At 48.3% G+C, this 23,849-nt stretch overlaps 2 protein-coding genes across 5 annotated transcripts in view; both read right to left on the minus strand.

The window, feature by feature from the left end:
* The window catches only part of USP43 (ubiquitin specific peptidase 43), a 62,605-nt gene extending 47,661 nt beyond the window's left edge, over positions 1–14,944 (minus strand). For 2 of the 4 annotated variants that reach the window (XM_053892740.1, XM_053892739.1), the window contains exons 1-2: positions 14,303–14,944; positions 3,488–3,619 (exon numbers count right to left, since the gene is read on the minus strand). In XM_053892740.1, the coding sequence (XP_053748715.1) occupies positions 3,488–3,619; positions 14,303–14,803 (633 nt within the window). In that variant the 5' untranslated portion in view covers positions 14,804–14,944. The remainder of the gene's footprint in view (positions 1–3,487; positions 3,620–14,302) is intronic. The other 2 variants (XM_053892738.1, XM_019413836.2) reach the window with 2 other exon arrangements.
* A 2,020-nt stretch (positions 14,945–16,964) lies between these two features.
* The window catches only part of CFAP52 (cilia and flagella associated protein 52), a 43,257-nt gene continuing 36,372 nt past the window's right edge, over positions 16,965–23,849 (minus strand). Inside the window, exons 12-14 of the mRNA XM_019413451.2 lie at positions 21,964–22,066; positions 18,702–18,813; positions 16,965–17,389 (exon numbers count right to left, since the gene is read on the minus strand). Coding sequence (XP_019268996.1) covers positions 17,214–17,389; positions 18,702–18,813; positions 21,964–22,066 — 391 coding nt within the window. The 3' untranslated portion in view covers positions 16,965–17,213. The remainder of the gene's footprint in view (positions 17,390–18,701; positions 18,814–21,963; positions 22,067–23,849) is intronic.

A 23,849-nucleotide genomic window follows, 5' to 3' on the forward strand; every position in this document is an offset into this window, starting at 1 on the left:
GTAGTGGAATAAGCACGAAAGGCATCAAGTTAGATGCACGACAGGAACAAATTATTCACAACCCAGGCGTGTCCAATCAGAATATTTCATTCTGCGGGCCACCTGCCCAGCAATGGACATGTGAACCTCACTGGGACAATCAGATCCTTCCCTGAGTGTTTTTCTGAATCTCTAAAGACTACGTGACCCTCTTGCCATCACAAGAGCACAGCTGGTCTGAGAATGAAGCCAACAAGGCATAGAGAGCCAAAGACCCAGTGACATCATCTGAGTCCCTGGATCTAGCCTTACCTGAAGCTGGTACGAGCCTGGGATCACAAGTTTATAACATACCGTTGGCATTTATAAAGCCAATAAATGCCCTTTCCTTAAGTTGGATCCAGTTAAATTCCTGTCACTTGCAACTAAAAGGGTCTTAATAAGATGAACAGAAAATCACTGTGCATAAAAGAATAAACAGCCATAATCCCACAACCCAGAAACACAATCCCCCAAAACACCATAACTTTGGAGTGTGTGGTCCTCCTAGGTTTTGCGGTGGTGATGTTTTGGCTTTCTTTTATGTGTTTAGGGGTGACTGGGGTGGCTTTTGTTAAGATAAGAACACAGGCTTTCAAGCCAGACCCCCTTGTACTTGAACCCTGACTCTGTCCCTTCTTCAGCTGTGTTGCTTTGGGAAGGTTACTCAACCTCTCTGATTCTTGGTTTACTCGTACATGCGATGGAGATAATGATCCTAGCAGCACTCCATCAACGCCAAGTTACTCAGTATATAAGGCACCCAAGACGTGATCTGAGGGGCACTGTGCAACCACTACTTCCCTTGTTCCCTGTATTTGGCAACCTGTTGTCCTGAGCAGAAGGGACGGATTTTCCAGCTCTGACAAACTCTTAGCTTTTAATGACATTACACCGCTTAAAATAGGTCTAATCTTATTTGAGACATCTATGGTTATGCCCTCCTTTTCTTAAAGTTCCAACTCATTGTCTTTTTTTTTTTTTTTAATTTTTTTTTTCAACGTTTTTTTATTTATTTTTGGGACAGAGAGAGACAGAGCATGAACGGGGGAGGGGCAGAGAGAGAGGGAGACACAGAATCGGAAACAGGCTCCAGGCTCCGAGCCATCAGCCCAGAGCCTGACGCGGGGCTCGAACCCACGGACCGCGAGATCGTGACCTGGCTGAAGTCGGACGCTTAACCGACTGCGCCAACCAGGCGCCCCCCAACTCATTGTCTTAAAAGAGAAAGGAACATGGGGCGCCTGGGTGGCTCAGTTGGTTAAGCATCTGTCTTCAGCTCAGATCACGATCTCGTGGTTCATGAGTTCGAGCCCCACGTTGGGCTCTGTGCTGACAGCCGAGAGCCTGCTTCAGATTCTATATCTCCCTGTCTCTCTGTCCCTTCCCCTGCTCGCACTGTCTCTCTCTCTCTCTCTCTCTCTCAGCAATAAACAAACATTAAAAAAAATTTTTTTTTAACAGTACATAGTTAAGGTATACAATGTGATGCCTTGGTATATACATACATAGCAAAACGATGCCATAATCTAAGTAGTTCACATATCCGTCTCCTTGGTTACCTTTCTGTGTGCGGTGAGAGCCCCTGAGATCTAGTCTCTTAGCAAATTTCCAGTATTTGAGACAGGATGATTAACTATAGCCATCAGGAGTGTGTTAGACATCTAGACTTTCATTCTACAAGACTGTGACCTCTATTCCTTCACTATTACTCTACTATGATGGGCTCCAAGCAAACAACAAAGGGGTGGGAAGGGGACAGCCTGAAAGACCCACCTCCAGGGTTTTTTTTTTTTTAATTGATTCATGAGAAGCATGGGAACTTAAAACAAAACCAGTAAAGTTCTTCTTGTGATTGCATCTGGATCAGTGTTCAGACACATCCAAAGCAACCTGTGCCTGATTAATTACCAAAGCTTGTGAAACCTTTGTAAATTACAGCAGCTTCTTCATAGACATTGGGTTTTTTTTTTTCATTATTATTAGTTTTATTTTTTTTAATTTACATCCAAATTAGTTAGCATATATCTTCACGGACATTGTTAAAATAACTTTGTTGGGGCGCCTGAGCGGCTCTGTCGGTTATACGTCTGACTTCAGCTCAGGTCATGATCTCACGGTTCGTGGGTTTCAACCCCGCATTGGGCTCTGTGCTGACAGTTCAAAGCCTGGAGGCTGCTTTGGATTCTGTGTTTCCCTCTCTCTGCCCCTCCCCCACTCATGCTCTCAATCTCTCTCTCTCTCTCTCTCTCTCTCCCTCTCTCAAAAATAAACATTTTTTAAAAATTAAAAATAAAAAAAAAACTTTGCTCACTTGTGGTACAATGACTTCACTTGCTTTGACTTTTTTCCCCCTAATGTTTATTTATTTATTTTTGAGAGAAGGAGAGAGACAAAGCACGAGGAGAGGAGGGGCAGAGAGAGAGAGAGAGGGAGAGAGAGAATCCCAAGCAGGCTCTGTGCTGCCAGTGTAGAGCCCCGTGTGGGGCTCGATCTCACGGACCATGAGACCATGACCTGAGCCGAAATCAAGAGTCGGAGGCTTAACTGACTGAGCCACCCAGGTGCCCCCTCTTGCTTTGACTTTCTTAAGTGAGAAATAAAAGACCATTAGAGCAGAACCTATCATTAATCTTCATTTAGCAAAGCCTACAGAGAATACAGCTGATAAATCAACTGTGAGATATAGAGATATAGATATAGATATAGATATAGATATAGATATAGATATAGATAGATACATAATCTCTCTCTCTCTACATATATATATATAAACTGTGGCTGTTAGAAATAATTTAGTGCTTTCTTACTCCCAAAGGTTGGGAGTTCCATTAAAATGTGGGAATGCTAAGTATACACGTGCAGTCATCCATCCTGTCTTGAGAAGAAAGGTTGAGAAATCCTGTTCTATGGGGTACATCACCCAGGAAGCAGTGATAAACATAAAACGGTATCTTCTCAAAATAATAACGAACGGTATTCAGGGCCTCAGACGGCCATACTAATGCGCAGAATATAGACAAAAAGGCGATGTTTCAAACTTTATAATTTTAATTTTATGTTGGAGAGAGAAAAAGAATCTTAACCAGGCTCCACACGCAGGGCAGAACCTGACGTGGGGCTCGATCCCATGACCCTGGGATCATGACCTGAGCTGAAACCAAGAGTCGGACACTGAGCCAACCAGGCGCCCCGAGATTTTGCGAACTATAAAATGAAAGGAGGGGCGCCTGGGTGGCTCAGTCGGTCGAGCGTCCGACTTCGGTTCAGGTCATGATCTCACGGTCCGTGAGTTCGAGCCTCGCGTTGGGCTCTGTGCTGATGGCTCAGAGCCTGGAGCCTGCTTCGGATTCTGTGTCTCCCTCTCTCTGCCCCTCCCCTGCTCAGGCTCTGTCTCTGTCTCTCTCTCTCAAAAATAAATAAACATTAAAAAAAAAAAAAAAAAGGAAGAAAAGAAAGAGTGGCCAACCTTCTCGGACCCGGGCCCTTGGGAGGAGACTTCCAAGTCCTCGTGCACACGGTCCAGAAGCCAGAGCAAGAACTCCAGGGCGTCGTGCTGGGCATTGCCTTGGAACTGAGAGCCGTACTTGGAAACAGCATTCTGACAAGAAAGTAGAAAACGAGAGGGTCAGTTTAGCCCCGTAGTCACCCAAGTCAGGGCCTAGAGGCACCAAGTCTCGCAGCGGTCACTATTCAGCCCTGAGCAGGGCTGACAACCTGGGAAACGGTATAGGGGGACTGGGCGCCTGGGTGGCTCAGTCGGTTAAGCATCCAACTTCAGCTCAGGTCATGATCTCAGTCTGTGAGCTCGAGCCCTACTCTGTGCTGACAGTTCGGAGCCTGGATCCTGCTTTGGATTCTGTGTCTCCCTCTCTCTGCCCCTCCCCACTTGCACTCTGTCTCTGTCTCTCTCTCAAAAATAAATAAACATTAACAAAAAATAAAATTTAAAAGAAATGGCATGGGGTAAGAACTTTCCCACCAAAGCCTGCCCTTGGGAGGCAGTGTCCCCAAATGCTAGAAGGGTGTTCTGTATACAAGGTACCTTGTTCCCACCCCCCGACCCCCCGGAAAAACTACTAACAGACATCCCGTCCTTTGAAAAGCCACAGGGCTGTCTTGGCTGAGTATTTGGATGCTGTCGGCCATCTGTCCTTCCGGAAGCTCTTCTCCCTTGATCGCGAGGGCACACGTTCCCCTGGCCGCCTCCATCAGTCTGTTTCCACCCTGCCCCTCTGTGCCCCCACCCCCGCTGGGAAAGCACCTTGCCCTCTCTCCGTCGGTGATAAATTCGCTCCCAAGGCTTCAGCTATGTCTCGTGAATGACCGCAGGGCATGCTGAAGGACGTGGCCCTGAACACCGTGCACACGGCTGCCTTACTGCCTCTTTCTAGCAGGTGTGAAATTAAACTTCTGTGCTTAGATCACACGATGGCTGGACCAGCCCCTCGCCCCTTTCACAAATATTGATTTAGTGCCTACCATGTGCCAGATACTATTGTAAGGACCACAACAGTGAACAAGGTACATGAGAGCCACCGGCACGGACGTTCCTCTGCCCTTCTGGGAAACTGTGTCACAACCTCATCACTTTCTCCTATTTTTTTAATTCTTTTTTTTTTTATGTTTATTTATTTAGAGATTCAGAGTGTAAGCGGGGGAGGGGCAGAGAGAGCAGGAGAGAGAGAATCCCAAACTGACGGTGCAGAGCCCGATGCGGGGCTTGAACTTGCAAAACGCAATCAACTTGAACTTCAGCTGAGATCAAGAGACGTCTAACCGACTGAGCCACCCAGGTGCCCCACAACTTAAATCATTTTCTATGTGAATGTGTATTCCAGTTGTTTTAAAGGTTTATTTCAAAGGGTAATATATGCACATACTTAAAGAAAAGGATGATAATGAAAAGTCTTACCTCCACCCAGCCCCCATCTCTGGGTGCCTGTCCCCAGAGGGAGGCCACCCTTAGCATTTTTTTTAAAGCATCTTTCCAAGGAAATTAAAAAAGAATTTTTTTAAGTTTGGTTTGAGAGAGAGAGAGAGAGAGAGAGCACACGAGAGCAGGAGAGGGGCAGAGAAAGAAGGAAAGGGAATTCCAAGCAAGATTTGACACAGCTCAGAGCCCGATGTGGGGCTTGAACCCACAAACTGTGAGATCATGACCTGAGCTGAAATCAAGAGTCAGATGCTTAACAGACTGAGCCCCCCAGGCCTCCTTCCACCCGGGGCATTTTTCTAAATGCATGTGCAAGCATGAGCATCTGAGAACAGCAAATCTCCGTGTCTGAGTGTGTGCACATATACAGGTGCACATGTATACTGTAGCTGTTTGTTCTGCCCTTAGACGCAGCCAGGCATCAGGCGCTTGTCCCACACAGGGGTGTCCTCAGCTCCCGCCCGCCAAAGGGAGCGGTCTGAGAACCGTGGCCCCGGCCGATTCTCACCACTGCCAATCAAATCAAGTAGGCTGGGCTTTTTCCTTTTTCTTTCTTTAATCCTTCCACAAACTTTAGGCTATGACAAAGCAAAATGCAAGATTGAATGAGCTGAAATACGGGCGGTCAGTCTTCATTCCAGTCTTGCTAGTTTTGCATCTAGTTTGATTTCTTCCTCCGCCAGATGTAGCAAATAAAAATGCAAGGTAGGGGGCGCCTGGGTGGCTCAGTCGGTTCAGTGTCCGAATTTGGCTCAGGTCATGATCTCACGGTTCATGGGTTCGAGCCCCGCATCGGGCTCTGTGCTGACAGCTAGGAGCCTGGAGCCTGTTTCAGATTCTGTGTCTCCCTCTCTCTCTGACCCTCCCCTGTTCATGCTCTCTCTCTTTCTCCGTCTCTCAAAATAAATAAATAAACGTAAGAAAAAATGCAAGGTGCTCAGTTTAGTTCGAATTTCAGATAAACGATGATTGTTTTTAGTATACGTATACCATATGCGATATCTGGGATGTATTTACACTACAAAGTTACTCATTGTTTATCTGAAAGTCAAATTTAACTGCGCATTGCATATTGCATGTGGTGACCCAAGGCCTAGCCACCCTCAATATCCCACGATAGCCTTAGATCCAACATCGTCTCTGAAGTGAGCAGTGCCTCCAACTCAGAATCTCTGAAACCGGGTCTTCCTTTATATTTTTTTAAAATATTTATTTATTTTGAGAGCGAGCGAGCACGCACATGCGTGCACGAGCAGGAGAGGGGCAGAGAGAGGGAGAGAGAGAATCCCAAGCAGGCTCCCCGCTGTCGGCACAGAGCCTGATGCAAGGCTGGAACTCACGAACCATGAGATCGTGATCAAGAGTTGGAGGCTTAACTGAATGAACCACCCAGGTGCCCCTAAAACCAGCCCTTCTTCCCTCTTAACATCGGTATCCCCTCTCGGATTCTCTCTTGTACCCCCATGGGTCAGGGTCAATCAAGGATTCTGGAATCTGGTTCCCAATGTGTCTCTGCCCTGACCCTTCAGTAGAGAGCCATTCCTGCCACTGAGTCCTAACCGCTGCTGACCCAGAGGACGGTGGCCATGCCCAGCCCAGAGCCTCCCTCCGTGGCCAGCCCTCCCCCTCCGCCGCAGCACAGCCCAGTTGGGTAACGTCATGCCTCTACTCAAACCCTCCCTGACTCACCACCCAACAACCTACCATCCTCCAACTGGCTTGGACCAAGCCTTCACCACACTCCCATGTGTTTGAAAACTCCAGGTCACCGAGCCACTCAGGTGCCCCAGACATATTTTTCCAGTCCTGCAGTCTACGCCTTGACATTTCCTTCCTTCCATGTGAAACCCATTCCCTTCGTGCTAACGATGCTGAGCCTTTAAGATGGACACTCTTCATCTCTGCCTGACTGGAAAGCCAGACAACCTTTCCAGAAAGGATCCTGGAATTCTGTCAAATTCTTTCGACAACTTCAAAAAGATAGACGAGATAGGGCCTTAGAAACGTCCCTACGGGGGCGCCTGGGTGGCTAAGTCGGTTGAGCGGCCGGCTCTTGATTTCGGCTCAGGTCGTGAGCTCGCGGGTTCATGAGTTGGAGCCCCGCGTCAGGCTCTGCGCTGACAGCTCGGATCCTGTTCGGGATTCTCTCTCTCTGCTCTTCCCCTACTCGTGCACGTGCGCGCGTGCTCTCTCTCTCTCTCTCTCTCAAAATAGAATAAACTTAAAAATTAAAAACTAAAATAAGGGTCCTTCTACGTATACACAGTAATTTCATTTTGGAGGATTTAGCATAAGGAAAGGACAGTAGAGAAACTGTATGCATTGAACTCTCCTGGGGAAGCCTTACAGCACACTCAGCTGGCCTTAAAAACTATGCTGGAGGAAATAATGAGAATAAATGATCCTATCATTTTTTTTTTAAAGTGCAAAAATACCTATTTGAGATTGTTTGACATCTATTTGTAGCTAGGCAAAGACCAGAACTACATGGCAAAATATTAACCACTGGTTATCACAGAAGGAAGGATGGGACCATAAGTGATTTCTTCCTTTGGACGCTGCAAATTTTTTTACAGTGAGTTTTGTTCTTTCGTTGTGTTTGTTTGTTTTGTTTTTTTCCCCGAAAAACCAGGTATTTTACAGACTTGGGGCTTTTTTCAAAATAACTTGACCTATTGATCCCTACAGAAGACACAGAAAGTCTATTAAAATGTGACCAGAACTGTATTAAAGCGAAACCCTCACTTGGGAGAGATGGACGGAAATCTTTAGTATGTTTACCCCACAACACAGCATAGCCCTACCTGCGTATGTGTGCGGGTCTCTCTCTCAATACTGATTTTTTATTTTTATTTATTTTATTATTTTTAATTTTTTTAATGTTTATTTATTTTTGAGAGAGAGAGAGAGAGAGAGAGAGAGAGAGAGAGCATGAGTGGGGAAGGGGCAGAGACAGGGGGAGACACAGAATCTGGAGCAGGCTCCAGTCTCCGAGCTGTGAGCACAGAGCCTGACGCAGGGCTCGAACCCACACACTGTGACATCATGACTGAGCCTAAGTCTGGCCACCCAGGCGCCCCTCAACACTGATAATTTTTAACACATCCCTTACAAAATCATTCCTAGTTATTTCATACTTCTGGTGGGTTTTGTGAATGAAATCTTATTTTCATACGTTCTAAATGGTTATTGCTTTTGTTTTCTATCTTGTTTCTGACCTCTTTAGTGACCGCAATAACTCTACAATATGGATTTCTAGGCCCATCCAGTAATTTCCTTTCTGCTCAATATTTTTTACTCAATGCCACATCGTGTCTTACTGTTTTTTCCAGAACTTCCAAAATAAAAGAGCAACGAAGGAGACATCCTTGCTTTTAAAAAGCAATGCCTCTAGTGCATGATTTGAGGCATACTGTATGTCTAAAACTGTAGGTCTAAAATTGATGCTTAAGTACATAAGCTACGATAAACTCCAGATGGCTAGAATCCTGAACATAGCCATGGGAAAACTAGAAATACCTAAAATAGAATATTTATCAAAAGGTACGATGTAAATAAATCTACACCTTCCAGCACTGGGGACAGGAAGGAGTTTGGAGAAGACATCTGTGGCATGTATAAGGGTTGAGGAACTCGCAGAAACAAGTAAAAAGAGCACTGAAACCCTGGCAGAATGGACAGACAACCAACATGAACAGGTAGTTCCAAGAGCCTCCTTACAACTAGTAAAGAACCATAAAAATCCTGTACCTTACTCTTAAAGAAATAAAAAGAAAACGAGATGCTATTTCTTTTTGTGCAATAAATAAAAGAGAAAATTAAGTATCTGACTTTTTTTTAAAATGTTTATTTTTGAGAGAGAAAGACAGAGTGTGAGTGGGGAGGGGCAGAGAGAGAGGGAGACACAGAATCCGAAGCAGGCTCCAGGCTCTGAGCTGACAGCACAGAGCCGGATGTGGGGTTCGAACCCACCGACCGTGAGATCATGACCTGAGCCGAAGTTAGATGCTAAACCAACTGAGCCACCCAGGCACCCCTAAGTGTCTGACTCTTGATTTCAGCTCAGGTCATGATCTCACGGTTCGTGAGTTTGAGCCCTGCATGAGCTCTGCGCTGACAGCCTGGAGCCTGGAACCTGCTTCGGATTCTGTGTCTCCCTCTCTCTCTCTGCCCCTCCCCTATTCAGTCTCTGTCTCTCTCTCCCTCTCCCTCCCTCTCTCTCTCTCAAAATAAATAAACATTATAAAATAAATAGATAGACCATGTGAAACTTGGTGTCATTATTTGGAAAGAAATTTGTCGGTGTGGATGCTAAAAATAGCCCAGCCCGATAAAGTCGATTTAAAAAGTAAAAAAAAAAAAAAAAAAAAAAAAAAAATTAACTGGTGGTGATCATACACGTATACCCATGTCAAAACCCATCAAATTCTACCTTGACAACGGGTGCGTTTTTATCCAGCCATGACACAAAACGTCATCCTACCACAACATGGATGGATCTGGAGGACATTACACTAAGTGAGATAAGTCAGACGGAGAAGGAGAAATACCAATGCTGTATCTTACATGTGGAATCTAAAGAAGTCAAACCTCCTAAGAGCAGCCAGTAAAATGGTGGTTTCCAGGGGCTGGGCGGTCAGAAATCGGGGTACGTGCTGTCGAACGGTACGAACGTGCAACTGATAAATAAGTAAGACCTGGAAACGCACTACGGTAGTTAGAGACAACAAAACTGTACAATAAATATTACACTTGCTAAGTGATTGGCTTTTAACTGTCCCCAACCCTAGAAAAAATGGTCACCCTGTGACACACCGCACGGATGGTTGCTAATGCTATCTATAGCAATCATACTGCGACATAGATGTATCAGATCGATCCCTTGACGCCTTAAACTTTACACAGTGTTGTATGTCAGGTATAGCTCAATGTTTTAAAAAGGATGCATTGTGCCGTATATAAATTATACCTCAACCACGTTGATTTAAAAAGGAAAAAAGAAACAGGGGCTCCTGGGTGGCTGGGTCAGTTGAGTGTCTGTCGGCTCAAGTCATGATCTCACAGTTCGTGCGATTGAGCCCCACGCTGGGCTCCACATGGAGTCTGCTTGGGATTCTCTCTCCCTCAAAGTAAATAAACTTTAAAAAATGAAAAAACATAAAAATGGGGGCATCTGGGTAGCTCAGTCAGTTAAGCATCCAACTTCAGCTCAGGTCATGATCTCATGGTTCATGGGTTCAAGCCCTGCATCAGGCTCTGTGCTGATGGCTCGGAGCCTGGAGCCTGCTTCGGATTCTGTGTCTCCTTCTCTCTCTGCCCCTCCTCCCTCGTGCTCTGTCTTTCTCTCAAAAATAAATAAACATTAAACAATTTTTAAAAAACACATAAAAATAAAATAGTCAAGTCTTTGGCCATGCAAGTTCACTTCAAAGGATTAAATTCAGGAAATGGTCAGGGCTGAGGACAATGATTTAAGCACAAGAATTTTTGATTACAGTGTGATAACTGGAAACTTGTACAGCATGTAAATGTCTCTGCAGGGACTTGTTCATTTAATGAAATATAAAATCATTTAAAATTAAGTTTTACCGAATATTGAATGACCAGGAGAAAGTCTCATGATGATATTTACATGAAAAAAGCCGGATACAAAACTAGAATTTCCAACGTGTAGATGCTTGGAAACACATCAGCGTTTATGAAGGGTGTCTCTAGTGGGCAGAGTTTCAAACCATTATTTACGCTTTGGCACCTTCCCAATATTTTATATGATACACACCTTTGATTACATCATTAGAAAAGCAAAGCATCCTAGATAATGCCACGGACAGGATTTGTTTTAATGTATGTATTCATTAGCTGTTAAAATAAAGAGCAGTCCTATTGTCTGTGGGAGGCTGGGTGCCTCGGAGGGCAGGACAGAGGAACACTGTACAACCATCCCATTTTCATGGCTGGGGTTGGGGTTGCTCACTCCAGTATGCCGGTCCCTTCTTGACTCCCCCTTTCCTCAAGACCAAACTCCTTAAGAAAACCTTATGTGGCTTGTCCCCAACCCATTTTCCATCCAGCATCCTCGGCCTGGGGACACAGGCTTCCATTAATTCACTTAATCTTCCATTCATTCTGCAGAGCCAGCGAGAGGGCCCTCAGCCCCGCCTGCCTTGGCGATTGGCAGGGAATGCACGTCCCCACCCTCCCCTGTCCTTGGTTGACCTCTCCGGATGGTTCCTTCTCCTGGGACACCCCTCCTCCCCGGGTCCCCCCATCAATCACATCTTCCTGCCAGAACCGCCACAGAGCCCTGTATTTTTATTTTCGGGCACTCATCACCAGCTCTGACCATGTGTCTGTGCGGTTACTTCAAAACATCCGCCTCTCCCGCTGGACGGGGGAACTCCTGGGGAGTTTTATTACTTTTTTTACAGCATATTGTTATAACTGTTCTATTTTATTAGGACTTATTGTTGTTAATGTCTTACCGTACCTAACGTATAAATTAAAGTGCCCTCAGTACGTATGTATAGGAAGAAACATTGTATATGTAGGGTTTGGTACAATCTGTAGGGAGTTCCCCTAGAGGTCTTGTACTCCTGGCTTCTTGTGCCTTCCATGTTCCTGGGAAAGTGCTGGGACACTCCAGACATATGTGTTGGGTGAAGGGATGTTTCCTCATATGTAAAAATAAGAGGAGCCCACCTAGATTCTAATCAGCAAGGTTTATTAATAAGTCCAGATACTGGAATCCTCTGCTCCCTTCAAGCCTGGCTACCCCCAAAAGTCCCAGGAAACCTCGGATGACAACACCCTCGTTAACAATTAACAAGGTGACTCCCTTCCAGCCACCCCCCCCCCCACCGGGCTCACGGGGAGCTTCTAGGCTTTGGGGATTTGAGAGCAGGAGTGAGATGGGAAATCCTGGTGCATCAGTGAGAGTGGTTACTAATTTGGAGGATTTTTCCGAGGTACTCCTGTCTCTCCCACCTGCGCAGGAACTGCATGAAAATGTACCCAGCAGGAGAAAAGGTGCATAAACATGACCTCCTCCCTCCTCCAGGTCTCTGTAGGTGAGGAGACAGAATGGTAGGAATGAGGGGTGCCTGGGTGGCTCAGTCGGCTAAGCATCCGACTTCAGCTCAGGTCATGATCTTATGGTTCATGGGTTCGAGCCCCGCGTCGGACTCTGTGCTGACAGCTCAGAGTCTGGAACCTGCTTGGGATTTTGTCTCTCTCTCTCTCTCTCAAAAATAAACATTAAAAAAAGAAAAAGAATGATAGAAATGACAGAAGCTTCCCAGGGTCAGGCACTGCCCTAAGCGCTGTACGTGGGACCCAGTGAATCCTTCCAACAACTGATAATAAGGTAGATACCACCATGATTCCATTTCATAGGTGGGCAAAGTGGAGGCAGATTTGCTAACTTGCTCAAAGTCACAAAGCTCCAGAGACCTTGCTCTTAACCACCATACCCTGGAGTAATCCCTGTATCCTAAATTTTGCTTGTTTTCTGTGGTTCCAGTTAACAGGTGGTCAACCTCGTGCAAGAAGAAGATGGTCCTCCGGAGTTGGGTCAAGAGGTCAACTGTGCGGCCGGGCCTATGTCAATGACCTCACTTCATCTCGTCACGTAGGCACTGCATCATCTCACATCTTGGCAAGACGGGTGAGTACAGTTTACCATATTTGAGAGACACCACATTCCCATAACTTTTATTACAGCATATTGTTATAACTGTCCTATTTTATTAGGACTTATTGTTGTTAATGTCTTACCGTACCTAACGTATAAATTAAAGTGCCCTCAGTACGTATGTATAGGAAGAAACATTGTATATGTAGGGTTTGGTACAATCTGTGGTTATAAGCACACCCTGGGGGTCTTGGGATGTATCCCCAAAGTATTATGGGGGGCGGGGGGGAATTACTGTACTGCCTCATCATTTCCAACGCGGAGGTTGTCAAAGGGGATATTAATGACACCCATTTGACCCACTGACACCTGCCCAACAATGCTTCAGTAGTGGAAGCTGGAGAGAGGAAGAGGGGAGAGTGGCACCCTGCGGGTCACATGGCAAGGACTGCTTTTTCAGGCTGAAACTCAAGAGCGGTGATGCCTGTGGAATGAACACTGACAGGTTCCCCCTCCCCCAAGAACAATCACTAGTCTACGGGGAGCTCCACTTCTCTGCCCAGAGCTGTGGTTTTTTAGCAGGAAGCAAGTCATGTGCATCAATGATCGGGAACTCTACAATCCAACTGGGATCCCCAACAGCCCGCTTAACCCTGGTGGTGGGGAGGGTGGGGGGGGGGTGGCGAGATGTGATATACAGAACTTCCAAAGCCTCGTGACCCTACGGCACAGGGTAAGTAGAACGTGACCCTGGGGCCAGTGAATGCAACCCCAAACCAAGGCATGACGGGCCATTTAACAAGGATGCAACTCCAATATACCGCATCCATTGCCTCCCGGAAGGATGGGGGGCACTCGGGTTCCATTGGGTTTAGAATAAAACACAAACAGAGGCCTCTGGGTGGCTTTGTGGGTTCAGCGTCTGACTTCGGCTCGGGTCCTGATCTCTGGTTCATCTCATGGTTCATGGGTTCGAGCCCCGCGTCAGGCTCTGTGCTGACAGCTCAGAGCCTGGAACCAGCTTCGGATTCTGTCTCCCTCTCTCTCTCTCTCTCTGCCCCTCCCCTGCTCACACCCTGTCTCTTTCTATCTCCCCAAAATAAATAAACATCAAAAACAATTTTTCTAGAACAAAACCCAAACGCCTTACCATTGCTTCCAAGACCTTACGTGATCTGACCAACCTCATCCATGCCCCACACTACCCTCCCGGGCTCCGGCCGGTAGTTTTCGTTCCGCGTCCCCGATTCTCAGCTCCTTCGGGTCTGTGGGGCTTGTTCTTGCTGTTTCCTCCACCAGGATTACCCCTAGACCTCGACCCGGCCTCGTCCTGCTCATTGCGATCGCCCCCTCCTTCCTCCGAGGCCCTGGCCTTGGGTGTCAGGCTGCCCACCCCACCCGCCTGCAGGCTGGAAAGTGTCCGCGGGCCTTCACCACTTCAACAAATGTTGGTTGAGCGCACAAATGCTGAATAGACTCAACTCGACTCACCAGCCCCCTCCCACCCCCCCACCCCCAAGAAACACCTGGGAGAAATTCCCAGAGAAGACGTTTGCAAGCCGTGGCACAAGTCACCTCGAAACGAAGGCGGTAAGCCGCGCTGCGGGGCTACGTTGTCACCCCAAGAGGGCCCCCGGAGGACCCTTCTGTGACGGGGCGCGCGCCTGGGCAGCCAGACGCGGCCGCCGCCCAGCGGCGGGAGGCGGCGCGCTGCCTACCTTGAACTCGGCGGAAAGTTGGGGCGTGTACTCGCGCGTCCAGAGCGCGCGCACCAGCGCCGCCAGCTGCTCGGTGACCTCGGCGCGGCCCGGCGCCGCCCGGTAGCGCCCCAGCGCCAGGAACTCGGCCAGCAGGTCGGTGTTGCTGAGACACTGCACCACGGCGTTCATGAAACAGGTGTTGCCGTGGTTCTTCAAGCCCTGCGCGCCCGGGGGCCGCGCGCCGTCGCCGGCGGGGGCCTGGGGCTGGGGGCCGGCCGCGCGCCGCTCCCCGGGGCTGCCGCGCGCGGCTGGGGCGGGGCCCGGGGGCGCGAAGCCCCCCTCGCCGTCGCCTTCGCGGGGTCCCGGCCGGGGCCGGGGCGGCGAGGCCCCCGGGCGGGAGCGGCTGCTCAGCGCCAGCAGGAAGCGGCCGAGCAGGCGACGCAGGGAGCGGCGGCGGCGGCGGCGGGGCCGGGGCGCGGGCGGCCCCTCTCCCGCCGCGGCCCCCGCGCCCGGCTCCATGGCTCCCGCCCGCGCGCCCCCTCCCCGGAGCCGAACCCCCTCCCCTCGGCCGCGAGGCCGACGCGCCGCCGACCCGCCCTGACGGCTCCGGAAAGGCGGCGGGCGCCGGCTACCTGCGGGCCAGGTGTGCCCGGACCGGGCGGGGGCGGAGCCAAGGGCGGGGCCGCCCCGCCCCGCGCGGGAATCCGGCCGCCGGGCCCGCCCAGGGCAGCGCCGCCGCCCAGCGAGCGGAGGCGCCGCGCGTCGCCGGCTCCGGGTCCCACCCCCCCTCCGCCCCCCGCCCTCACCTCTTGCGAACCGACGCCCCGAATTTCCCTCCCGTTCCCCGCCAGCCTCTGGCGCGCCGGGAGCCGTGACGGGCTGGGGAGTGCACCGCGGGGTGCTCCCACCTGCGGGCGCCACCGCCTCCCGGCCCCGTCTGCCCCCTAGGGGAGGCCACCGTGGGACCAGAACCGGGAGCCGCGTGTCGCCCTGTGAAGACCCCACCCGGGACGGTTGTGGTTTGCTTGTTTCATCTACCAGGTCAGAGTCGCTTCCCCAAACCTGGCGAGACCTCCCCCGTCTCGCTTCAGCTGGTGGAGAAGCGGGCTCAGGGAGGTTGACACCTGTCCCGAGGCCGCAAGCCCCGTGGGCGGGGACGCCGGAACTCGACCCGGCTCTGCACCGGCTGGCGCTTTGCAACCTCCGTATTTGCTCATCCAGGAAGTTTTCCGGCTCTCGGGCGCGCCCCCTGTGCGGCCCCCGGTTCACTCCGAAAGCAAAACTCCTCGCTGAATTGATGCCCAATCAGAGCTGGCTTGGCCTTGACCCGCCCTTGGTTCCCTGGGTGACTCTGGGGGCCTCCGTTCACTTGATCCTGTGACTGTCAGGTTTATAATTAATCGAAGTCTTACAGACGAATTTCTCATCAGTTTCTGGCTCAGAAAGAGATCAGCGGGATGCATTATTACATCGATGCCCTGAAATGTTACTCATTTGATAAAGTGATCATTTATTAAATATCCACCTTGATATGTCAAAGAGGGCCCCAGCAGGTTACCTGGGTTTTTGCCCAGCAGGCAAAAAAAGAAAAAGAAAAAAAGGCTTAGAATAAAACACTGTACTGTGAATTGGAGACTTGAAGTGTTTCTGGAAAAATGCCATGATTTACCCTTTCTGGAAAAAGATACTCGGTTGGATGATTCATATACAAGGTCCTTCCCTTGCCTAGAAAAGCATCTATGAGGGGGTGCCTGGGTGGCTCAGTCGGTTGAGCATCCAACTCCACCTCAGCTCAGGTCATGATCTCAGGGTTCATGAATTTGAGCCCCGCCTAGGGCTCTGTGCTGACAGCTCGGAGCTTGGAGCCTGCTTCAGATTCTGTGTCTCCCTCTCTCTCTGTCCCTCCCCTGCTCACGCTCTGTCTTTCTCTCTCTCTCAAAAGTAAATATTTAAAAAATTATTGGGGTGCCTGGGTGGCTCAGTTGGTTGACCGTCCGACTTCGGCTCAGGTCATGATCTCATGATTCGTGAGTTCAAGCCCCACATGGATTGGGCTCTGTGCTGACAGCTCAGAGCCTGGAGCCTGCTTCAGATTCTGTCTCCCTCTCTGCCCCTCCCCCGCTCTGTCTCTTTTCTCTCTCTCTCTCTCTCTCTCTCTCAAAAAGAAATAAACATTAAAAAAAATTTGAAAAGCATCTATGAAATTTCACCTTTGATAATCACTCCAAAATCTCCAATAACACATGGTTTCTTTGAGAAAGCAGTGTAATTCATGTTTAACTGTCTACTCTGTCAGGAATTATGCCTATGCTTAAACACCTTATTCTCAACCTTTTAAGCAGTCTGAAAAGACCAAACAGAGGCTCAGAGAGTTGGAAGGAAGGAGGGAAGGAATGGAAGAAAGGAAAGGAGGGAGGGAAGGAAGGAAGGGAGAGAAAGAGGGAGGGTAGGAGGAAGGAAGGAAGAAAGGAAGGAAGGAAAGAAAAAAATCCTAAAATCCTACTGAAGATCTGGACTCAAACCAAGTCTTGCCCCATTGCAGCTTGACCAATGAAATGCTGATTAAGAAGGTAAGCTGGCCCTCCTAATTTTTAAGAATAACAGCAATGCTATCTGTGGGCAAATTATGCAGAAGGGCCGTGGGCTTTGCAGTCTTAGAACAGAGATTCTGTTCTAAGGAACAGGAAACCAACAACTGGGCATTTAGTCATCATAAAAAAGAAACTTTTAATGTATAATCCGGACAACGTATTCTTGAACACATTCCAATTTTAATATGCAATTTAATAAGATAAAATGCATTCTATAAAGAAAAGTTTAAAACTTAAAACATTTTGACTAAAGAACAGAATCACAGACGTGAGAAGTCAGGACCCGTCTTGTAGTCGTGTGAGGTCAACCTTCCAGATCCCGGAAGTCTCGGCAGCTCTCAGGAGGTGAATGGGTACTTCCATCTCAAAACAGCTCCGTCAGCACTTACGCTAACAATGTACTGATTTCCTGGACTTATCCGGATGCGGGTGATGTTGCCACTGTGCCCCACCCCAACATGAGTCACCTCACCTCCGTTATAATCCCAAACTTTGACCAAATGGTCATTCCCACCTGGAAAAGACAAACAGGTCTATGTCCTGCTGCATGAAAACATGGAGAGGGGCGCCTGGGGGGCTCAGTTGGTCCGAGTGTCCGACTTCGGCTCAGGTCATGATCTCACGGTTCATGGGTTTGAGCCCCACAACAGGCTCTGTGCTGACAGCTCGGAGCCTGGAGCCTGCTTCGGATTCTGTGTTTCCCTCTCTCTCTCTGCCCCTTCCCCACTTGCACGTGTGTGTGTGTGTGTGTGTGTGTGTGTGTGTGTGTGTGCGCGCGTGCGCGCGCACGGTCTCTCAAAAATAAAGATTAAAATTAAAAAATAAAAAAATAGGGAGAAACAGCCCTGATTTCAAGTAACTGCCTAATTTTCAACACATTCCCCATGTTCCAATTTCAAGGAAGAAAAAAAAAATCTATATAGTAACTCTTTTCCTTGATTATGAAAGTCTAGGTCTGTTGTAGTAAATTTGGGGGAAAGAAATACAAAGAGGTGACATTCCCCCCTTATCCCACCACCCAGAAATAATCACTAACAACATCTTTGGTTTGGCTTCTTCCAGGCTTTTCTCTGATAAGTACACAGGTTTACAGATACACCCATAGATGTGGTTGGAATCACACCATGTGTGTTTTTATATTATTTATTTATTTTTAAAGTGTATTTATTTTGAGAGAGAGAATCCCAAGCAGAGCCCGCGCGGGGCGTGAACTCAAGAACTGCGAGATTGTGACCTGAGCTTGAAGTCAGATGCTTAACCCACTGAGCCACCCAGACCCCCCACACCAGGTGTAATTTTATATCACACTCTAAGTAAATGTGTTTGTGAAATTTTAATTCATTTTGGAGTGTGCATTTGTTAATGTCCTGAAGAATCAGGGCCTGGCAGGAAATGATCACGGATAGTGTTGCAGTAGGCATGTTGTAGGGAGGCTGAATGCCTCCCCTGCCCCCGGAAATGCTGGTTTAAGAGCTTGGCAGTTAGGAGACTTCACTAGGAAATTGCAGTGCAAGGCATATGCCGGATAACCCAGACCATTTAAAGTCCCGTTTCTGTCATCAGTGCCGCCACAAAGAAAGGAAGCCATATAAGGTTTAGCCTTTATGTGTGCCCCAAAGGCCCATGGGCAGACATTTCCTCCCCCTGCAGCGTGACTACTGGATCTTTCTCTTCCAGCCGTGCTGGCTGCCGTGTGCAGGCCTGAATCTAACCACGCTGCCCTGCAGACACTTTTGTCATCACTCCCTGTTGCCTCCCACCTGCCAGTTCTGTATTCCCATTTAAATAAGCAGGGCTCGGCTTTCTGTGCCCATCCCATGACTAACCTGTGACAAAGTGCACTCCTTCCATGGTGATATCCATTCCGTTGATTGACCCGGACAAGGAACCTTCCAACTCTCTGATCACTGACCCATCAAATACTTCCCAGTAAGCAATCTGGAATTCAGAAAAAAAAACAGCATTAGGCAGGACTCAGCTCAGTGGAAGCATCCGTGTGCGTGCTAAGAAAAAGATAAGAAAAAGACGATTCTACTTTATATAGAAGGCGGCAAAAATACACCCTGGGATGATATATCGGCTGAAATTATAAATAGGCTCAAGCAGGGGGTGGAGAAGCCATTTTAATATTTTCAGCGTTGGTTTTTAAATTTGCATTCTATTTAGAGGGATGTGGATCTGCCAGGAGGCCCGGATTGTGACAGAAAGTGCTTTTGGTGAGAGTAAGCACTTGGGGGTCCGAAGCATAAGCTGTAAAAGAAGGAGGAAAACAGCCATCATGTCCACTCCCCCACTTCGGCTCTTAGAGGAGGACCACACGTCAGGTGTGGTGGAAGGCAGGCCCCCTCTCCAGCTGCTTGGGGAATGAGGGGTCCAGAGAGTTCTGCAGGCACCGGTCCCTGTGGCTGACGCACCCCCCCCCCCCCCGATTTGCAACTTTCTCTTCTGCCTCGAAGCAGTGAAACATCCCACAGGGTGGGGTCCAGAAGCAAACTGGTAATATGGTCCCCTCCTGGGGAGGTGAACTAGGTCAGGGGGGGTCGGGGGTGGGGGGCTCAAGGGAGGGAGATTTTTCTCTGAATATATTGCTTTTATAGTCTTTGAACTTTGAAACTTGTAAATGTACAACCGATTCAAAAAGAGAATTTCTTTCCAGGGACCTGGATGGCTCCATCAGTTAAGCATCCGACTCTTGATTTCAGCTCAGGTCATGATCTCATGGTTGGTTGTGAGATCGAGCCCTGCTTTGGGATCCATCCTGGGCATGGAGACTGCTTAAGATTCTCTCTGTCCCTCAGCCTCTGCCCCTCTCCTGCGTGCTCTCTCTCCCTCTCAAAGAAAGAAAGAAAGAAAGAAGGAAAGAAAGAAATAAGAAAAGAAAGAAAGAAAGAAAAAGAAAGAAAGAAAGAAGGAAGGAAGGAAGGAAGGAAAGAAAGAAAGAAAGAAGGAAAGAAAGAAAGAAGGAAAGAAAGAAGGAAGGAAAGAAAGAAAGAAAGAAGGAAAGAAAGAAGGAAAGAAAGAAAGAAGGAAAGAAGGAAAGAAGGAAGGAAAGAAAGAAAGAAAAGGAAGGAAAGAAAGAAGGAAAGAAAGAAGGAAAGAAAGAAAGAAAGAAAGAAAGAACAAAAGAAAGGAAAAATTCTTTCTAAACAAAGCCCTTGACCAGGATTTAGGAGTGTGAACCTAGACATGCATTTCACCTCTTTCTCTTGTCTCGTGTTGACAGAAATTTGCTATATTCTAGTCATTACTCCAGGAATCTATATTCCTCTGAATTTAGCTAGAAATTGTGTATACTATTTTAGAAAGGTTTTTTTTTTTTTTGGCTAATTTATTAATTTCTATTGATGCTTGATTGCTTTAACAAAAAGTCATTTTCGTAGGAAAAGCATAAAGGGGTGTAGAAACATGCCCAGATCCTCATTTCTCGGGAATCACATCCACGTAGGTAGGTAGCTGGTGTTTGATTACCTGCTCTCTTGGCCAAAGCCAAAGTGGCCCTCTTCCAGGCAGCCTTGTGGCACCTCGGGCTTTCTCTCTACCTGGGATGGTCTTCCCTGAGAGCTAAGCATGGTGAGGTCTCAACTCAAATGTCACCTCCTTAAAGGAGGCCTTCGCCGACCATCCCAGCTAAAGCAGCTTCTGTCCACCCACCCGGGATTCCGTAACCTATTGTTGCCTTTTTATCCCTTTCACCATCTGATGTCATCTTTGTTGACAGATTGCCCACTGTTCATGGACATGTTCGTTTACACGTGTCCTGGCCAATCTATCCCCTCCCGCCTGCCATAGCTGCATAAAGGTGGCTGGCTCCATGACGGCAGGGACCTTGTCATGTCCCCAGCCCTGATGGCGGTTGTACTGATTTGTGATTTATGCTTGGAATATTCTGGTGACAATTCCCCAATGAGGACAGTAAAGTGTTTCAAGTCTCATAACCTGAACCCTGGAATATGGGAAATATGACAAGAATCTAGAAACTTTCTGCACCATGTATAATAGCATTTATGGTGACGTCATGATGAACTTCCTAATATCCTTCTGCCCCAGTTCCAAGAGGAAGGCTACTTAAATCAGAAGTGAAACACAGGGTTGACGGGGCGGGCAGACATAGCCCAGTTTGGGTGGACAGCCGCAAAGAAACTAGCAAGGCCAACCTACAGAGACCAGAGTGAGGCAGAGCTCCGGGCCCCCCAAAACATTCTGTCTGCATCAGACAAATCCTGGCCGGCACCGGGTGGCATTTCTTGGATTTTTTTTATGACACAATGTCTTCAGGACAGTAGTCCCCAATCATCTGGGAACGGGAAAAAGCCCCATTCCTAGATTCTGTCTCTCACGCTGGGGGAGCAGAGAGAGGAAAACACAAAATGTTGTATTTTTCCTACAATATTTATATACTTTTAAGTCAACTTTTTCTGTAGCTGGTAAAAAAGGTAACTACACAATCTCTTCTTCAATGATCTCAAAGTCATCTCAGAGTCTGAATTAGGCGAACCCAAATCCAGTAATTGAAGGTGCAGTTAGACAAAGACCTGGCTGATCAGACATGGGGGGGGGGGGGGGGTAGATGACACAACAGCCTTTTGCTTGCTCTAAGAGGAAAGGTTCTCCCCAAAAGAGACACCAGTCTCTACCCAAGGACGTGGACTCCCCAGCTAATGATGACGCAGAGGGGATGAGCAACGAGGAGCTCTATTATCATTCAGTTGGAATGTAGCCCAAGGACAACTGGTGTGGGCAGGGTCATCCTGGCCTCAGAAATTCCCTAATAAGAATTACCAGTGCTTACCGACTAGCTACCATGGGCCAGGCCCCCTGCTATTGGCCTTACATGGCCTTAAAGTCATGCTCACCGCAAGCGTGAACTGAGTGGTGTCATTCCCACGCTACAGACAAAGAAGCAAAGGCAAAGCCAAGATGCAAAAGCAAAGAAGCAAATGCGGCATCTCCAAAGTGGCGCCGCTGATCGACAGCAAAACCATGTCTGAACTCGTGGGGCTCCAGTCCAGAGCCTGCACCCCCAGCCGTGACACTTCACTGCTTCTCTCACGTGCCAGAAGGACCCCGACTCTTGTCGGGAGGGCTTACCTTTCTGTCTGTGCCACTGGTGATGATCTGGAACTCTTCGGGGTGGTAACAAACACACTGGAATAAGGTGTTTGCCAGGATCATCTGATTCCTCCTAAGACGCCTGAAAACAATTAGACGCAAAAGCTGTGAAGCTTGACTTTCCCTTCCTTGGAAAATGCATTTACTCTTCAGCCTGGATTTGGCACAAGCTTGGATTGGGTTGGTTTATCTAACCCAGAGATACTTCCTGCTACTCTGCCCGCTCCACTTTGGAGTCCTCCCAATGCACCTACGGGGCCTCAGAAGATACCGGGAGGGCCCTTTTCCAAAGACAAAGCACAGAACTCCGGGGGACACCTCAAGTTCCAACGAGAACAGAAGAGGCTGAATTCGGAGTCAACCTGCAGTCTTGCACACAAGCCACCGTATTCTTGAGGCTGCCATTTTGAAGCCAAGTTTCCCACCACCTGAGTGGCAGCGTGGGGGGCAGCTTTTTAAACACGGATATTCTTGAGCCTTCCCTGTGGGGATTTGGGTCTAGCAGGCTGGGAAGAGGCCACAGATGGGCAATTTCCGTCAGCGTGCCAGTTGACTGTCATGTGCGAAACAGTTTGGGAGCCACTGCCTGAGACACCGTGCTGACGAACACGTAAATATTGCTTCTCCTTCCCTGGGAGATGGGTGGCCATCTCCCAGGCTGGGCTCTACTGGCTAAAAAGAAATGCACGCCCTGCATAGTTCCTTCTCACTATGGAACTTTTCAAACGTGGTATCTGGGCTGACGGTTCTTTAGAGATTTTGGCACAAATTAATCAAATAGTCCCGCCATACAACAGGAAGGCTTCAGCAATTTGAGGTGGTCACAAACAATCCATGGAAATATGTTTAGACACATCCTCCCTTCTAGTTCCGTATTTTCCCAGTGGGGAGTTCGGGTGTAGGCTAAGAACCCCTGCAAGTGTGGTCCTTGAACCAGGGGCATCCCTGGGGAGCTGGTTAGAAATGCGGGATCTTGGGGCGCCTGGGTGGTTCAGTCGGTTAAATGACCGACTTCAGCTCAGGTCTTGATCTCACAGTTCGTGGGTGTGAGCCCCGCGTTGGGCTCTGTGCTGACAGCTCAGAGCCTGGAGCCTGGTTGGGATTCTGTGTCTCCCTCTCTCTCTGCCCCTCCCCAGCTTGTTCTCTGTCTCTCCCTCTCTCCAAATAAATAAATAAACTAAAAAAAAAAAAGAAAAATGCAGAATCTGAGGCATCCCCTCTGGACCTTCTGAATACAAATCTACATTTTCACAAGAGCTCCAGGGGCTTCAAATGCACATCAAAGTGAGGAGACACAAAGGAGACAGAGGTTTTGTTTTTGTTTTTTTTCTTTAAGATTTTTTAAAGTGTTTATTTATTTTGAAAGAGAGAGAGAGAGAGAGCATGAGAGGCAGAGAAAGAGGGAGACACAGAACCCAAAGCAGACTCCAGGCTCTGAGCTGTCAGCACAGAGCCCGATGTGGGGCTTGAACCCATAAACCATGAGATCATGACCTGAGCTGAAGTCGGATGTTTAACCGACCGAGCCACCCAGGCGCCCCTGGTTTTTGTTTTTTAATATATGAAACAAAAAGTGTTCTGCCTTTGCCTTAATTCCTACTCTCTTCTCTGCAATCTAGAATGTTCCATATTCTTTTGCAATATATATATCCATATCTCCATTTAGGTCTCTTTTCTCCCACTTCTGGACTTATTCAAGTGTCTCTAATGCAGTCAGATACAGAGGCAAGGCATCTTAGGAGTAGTAGAGGTGTGCTGGGTGAGGGGAGGGTTAGGGGAAGAGGGTCTAATTCTAAATAAAAACACAGGGGCGCCTGGGTGGCTCAGTCGGTTAAGCGTCTGACTTTGGCTCAGGTCACGATCTC

This window comes from Panthera pardus, unplaced genomic scaffold (genome assembly GCF_024362965.1).
Source record: "Panthera pardus isolate Hobbes unplaced genomic scaffold, ASM2436296v1 HiC_scaffold_3, whole genome shotgun sequence".
Lineage (NCBI taxonomy): Eukaryota > Metazoa > Chordata > Mammalia > Carnivora > Felidae > Panthera > Panthera pardus.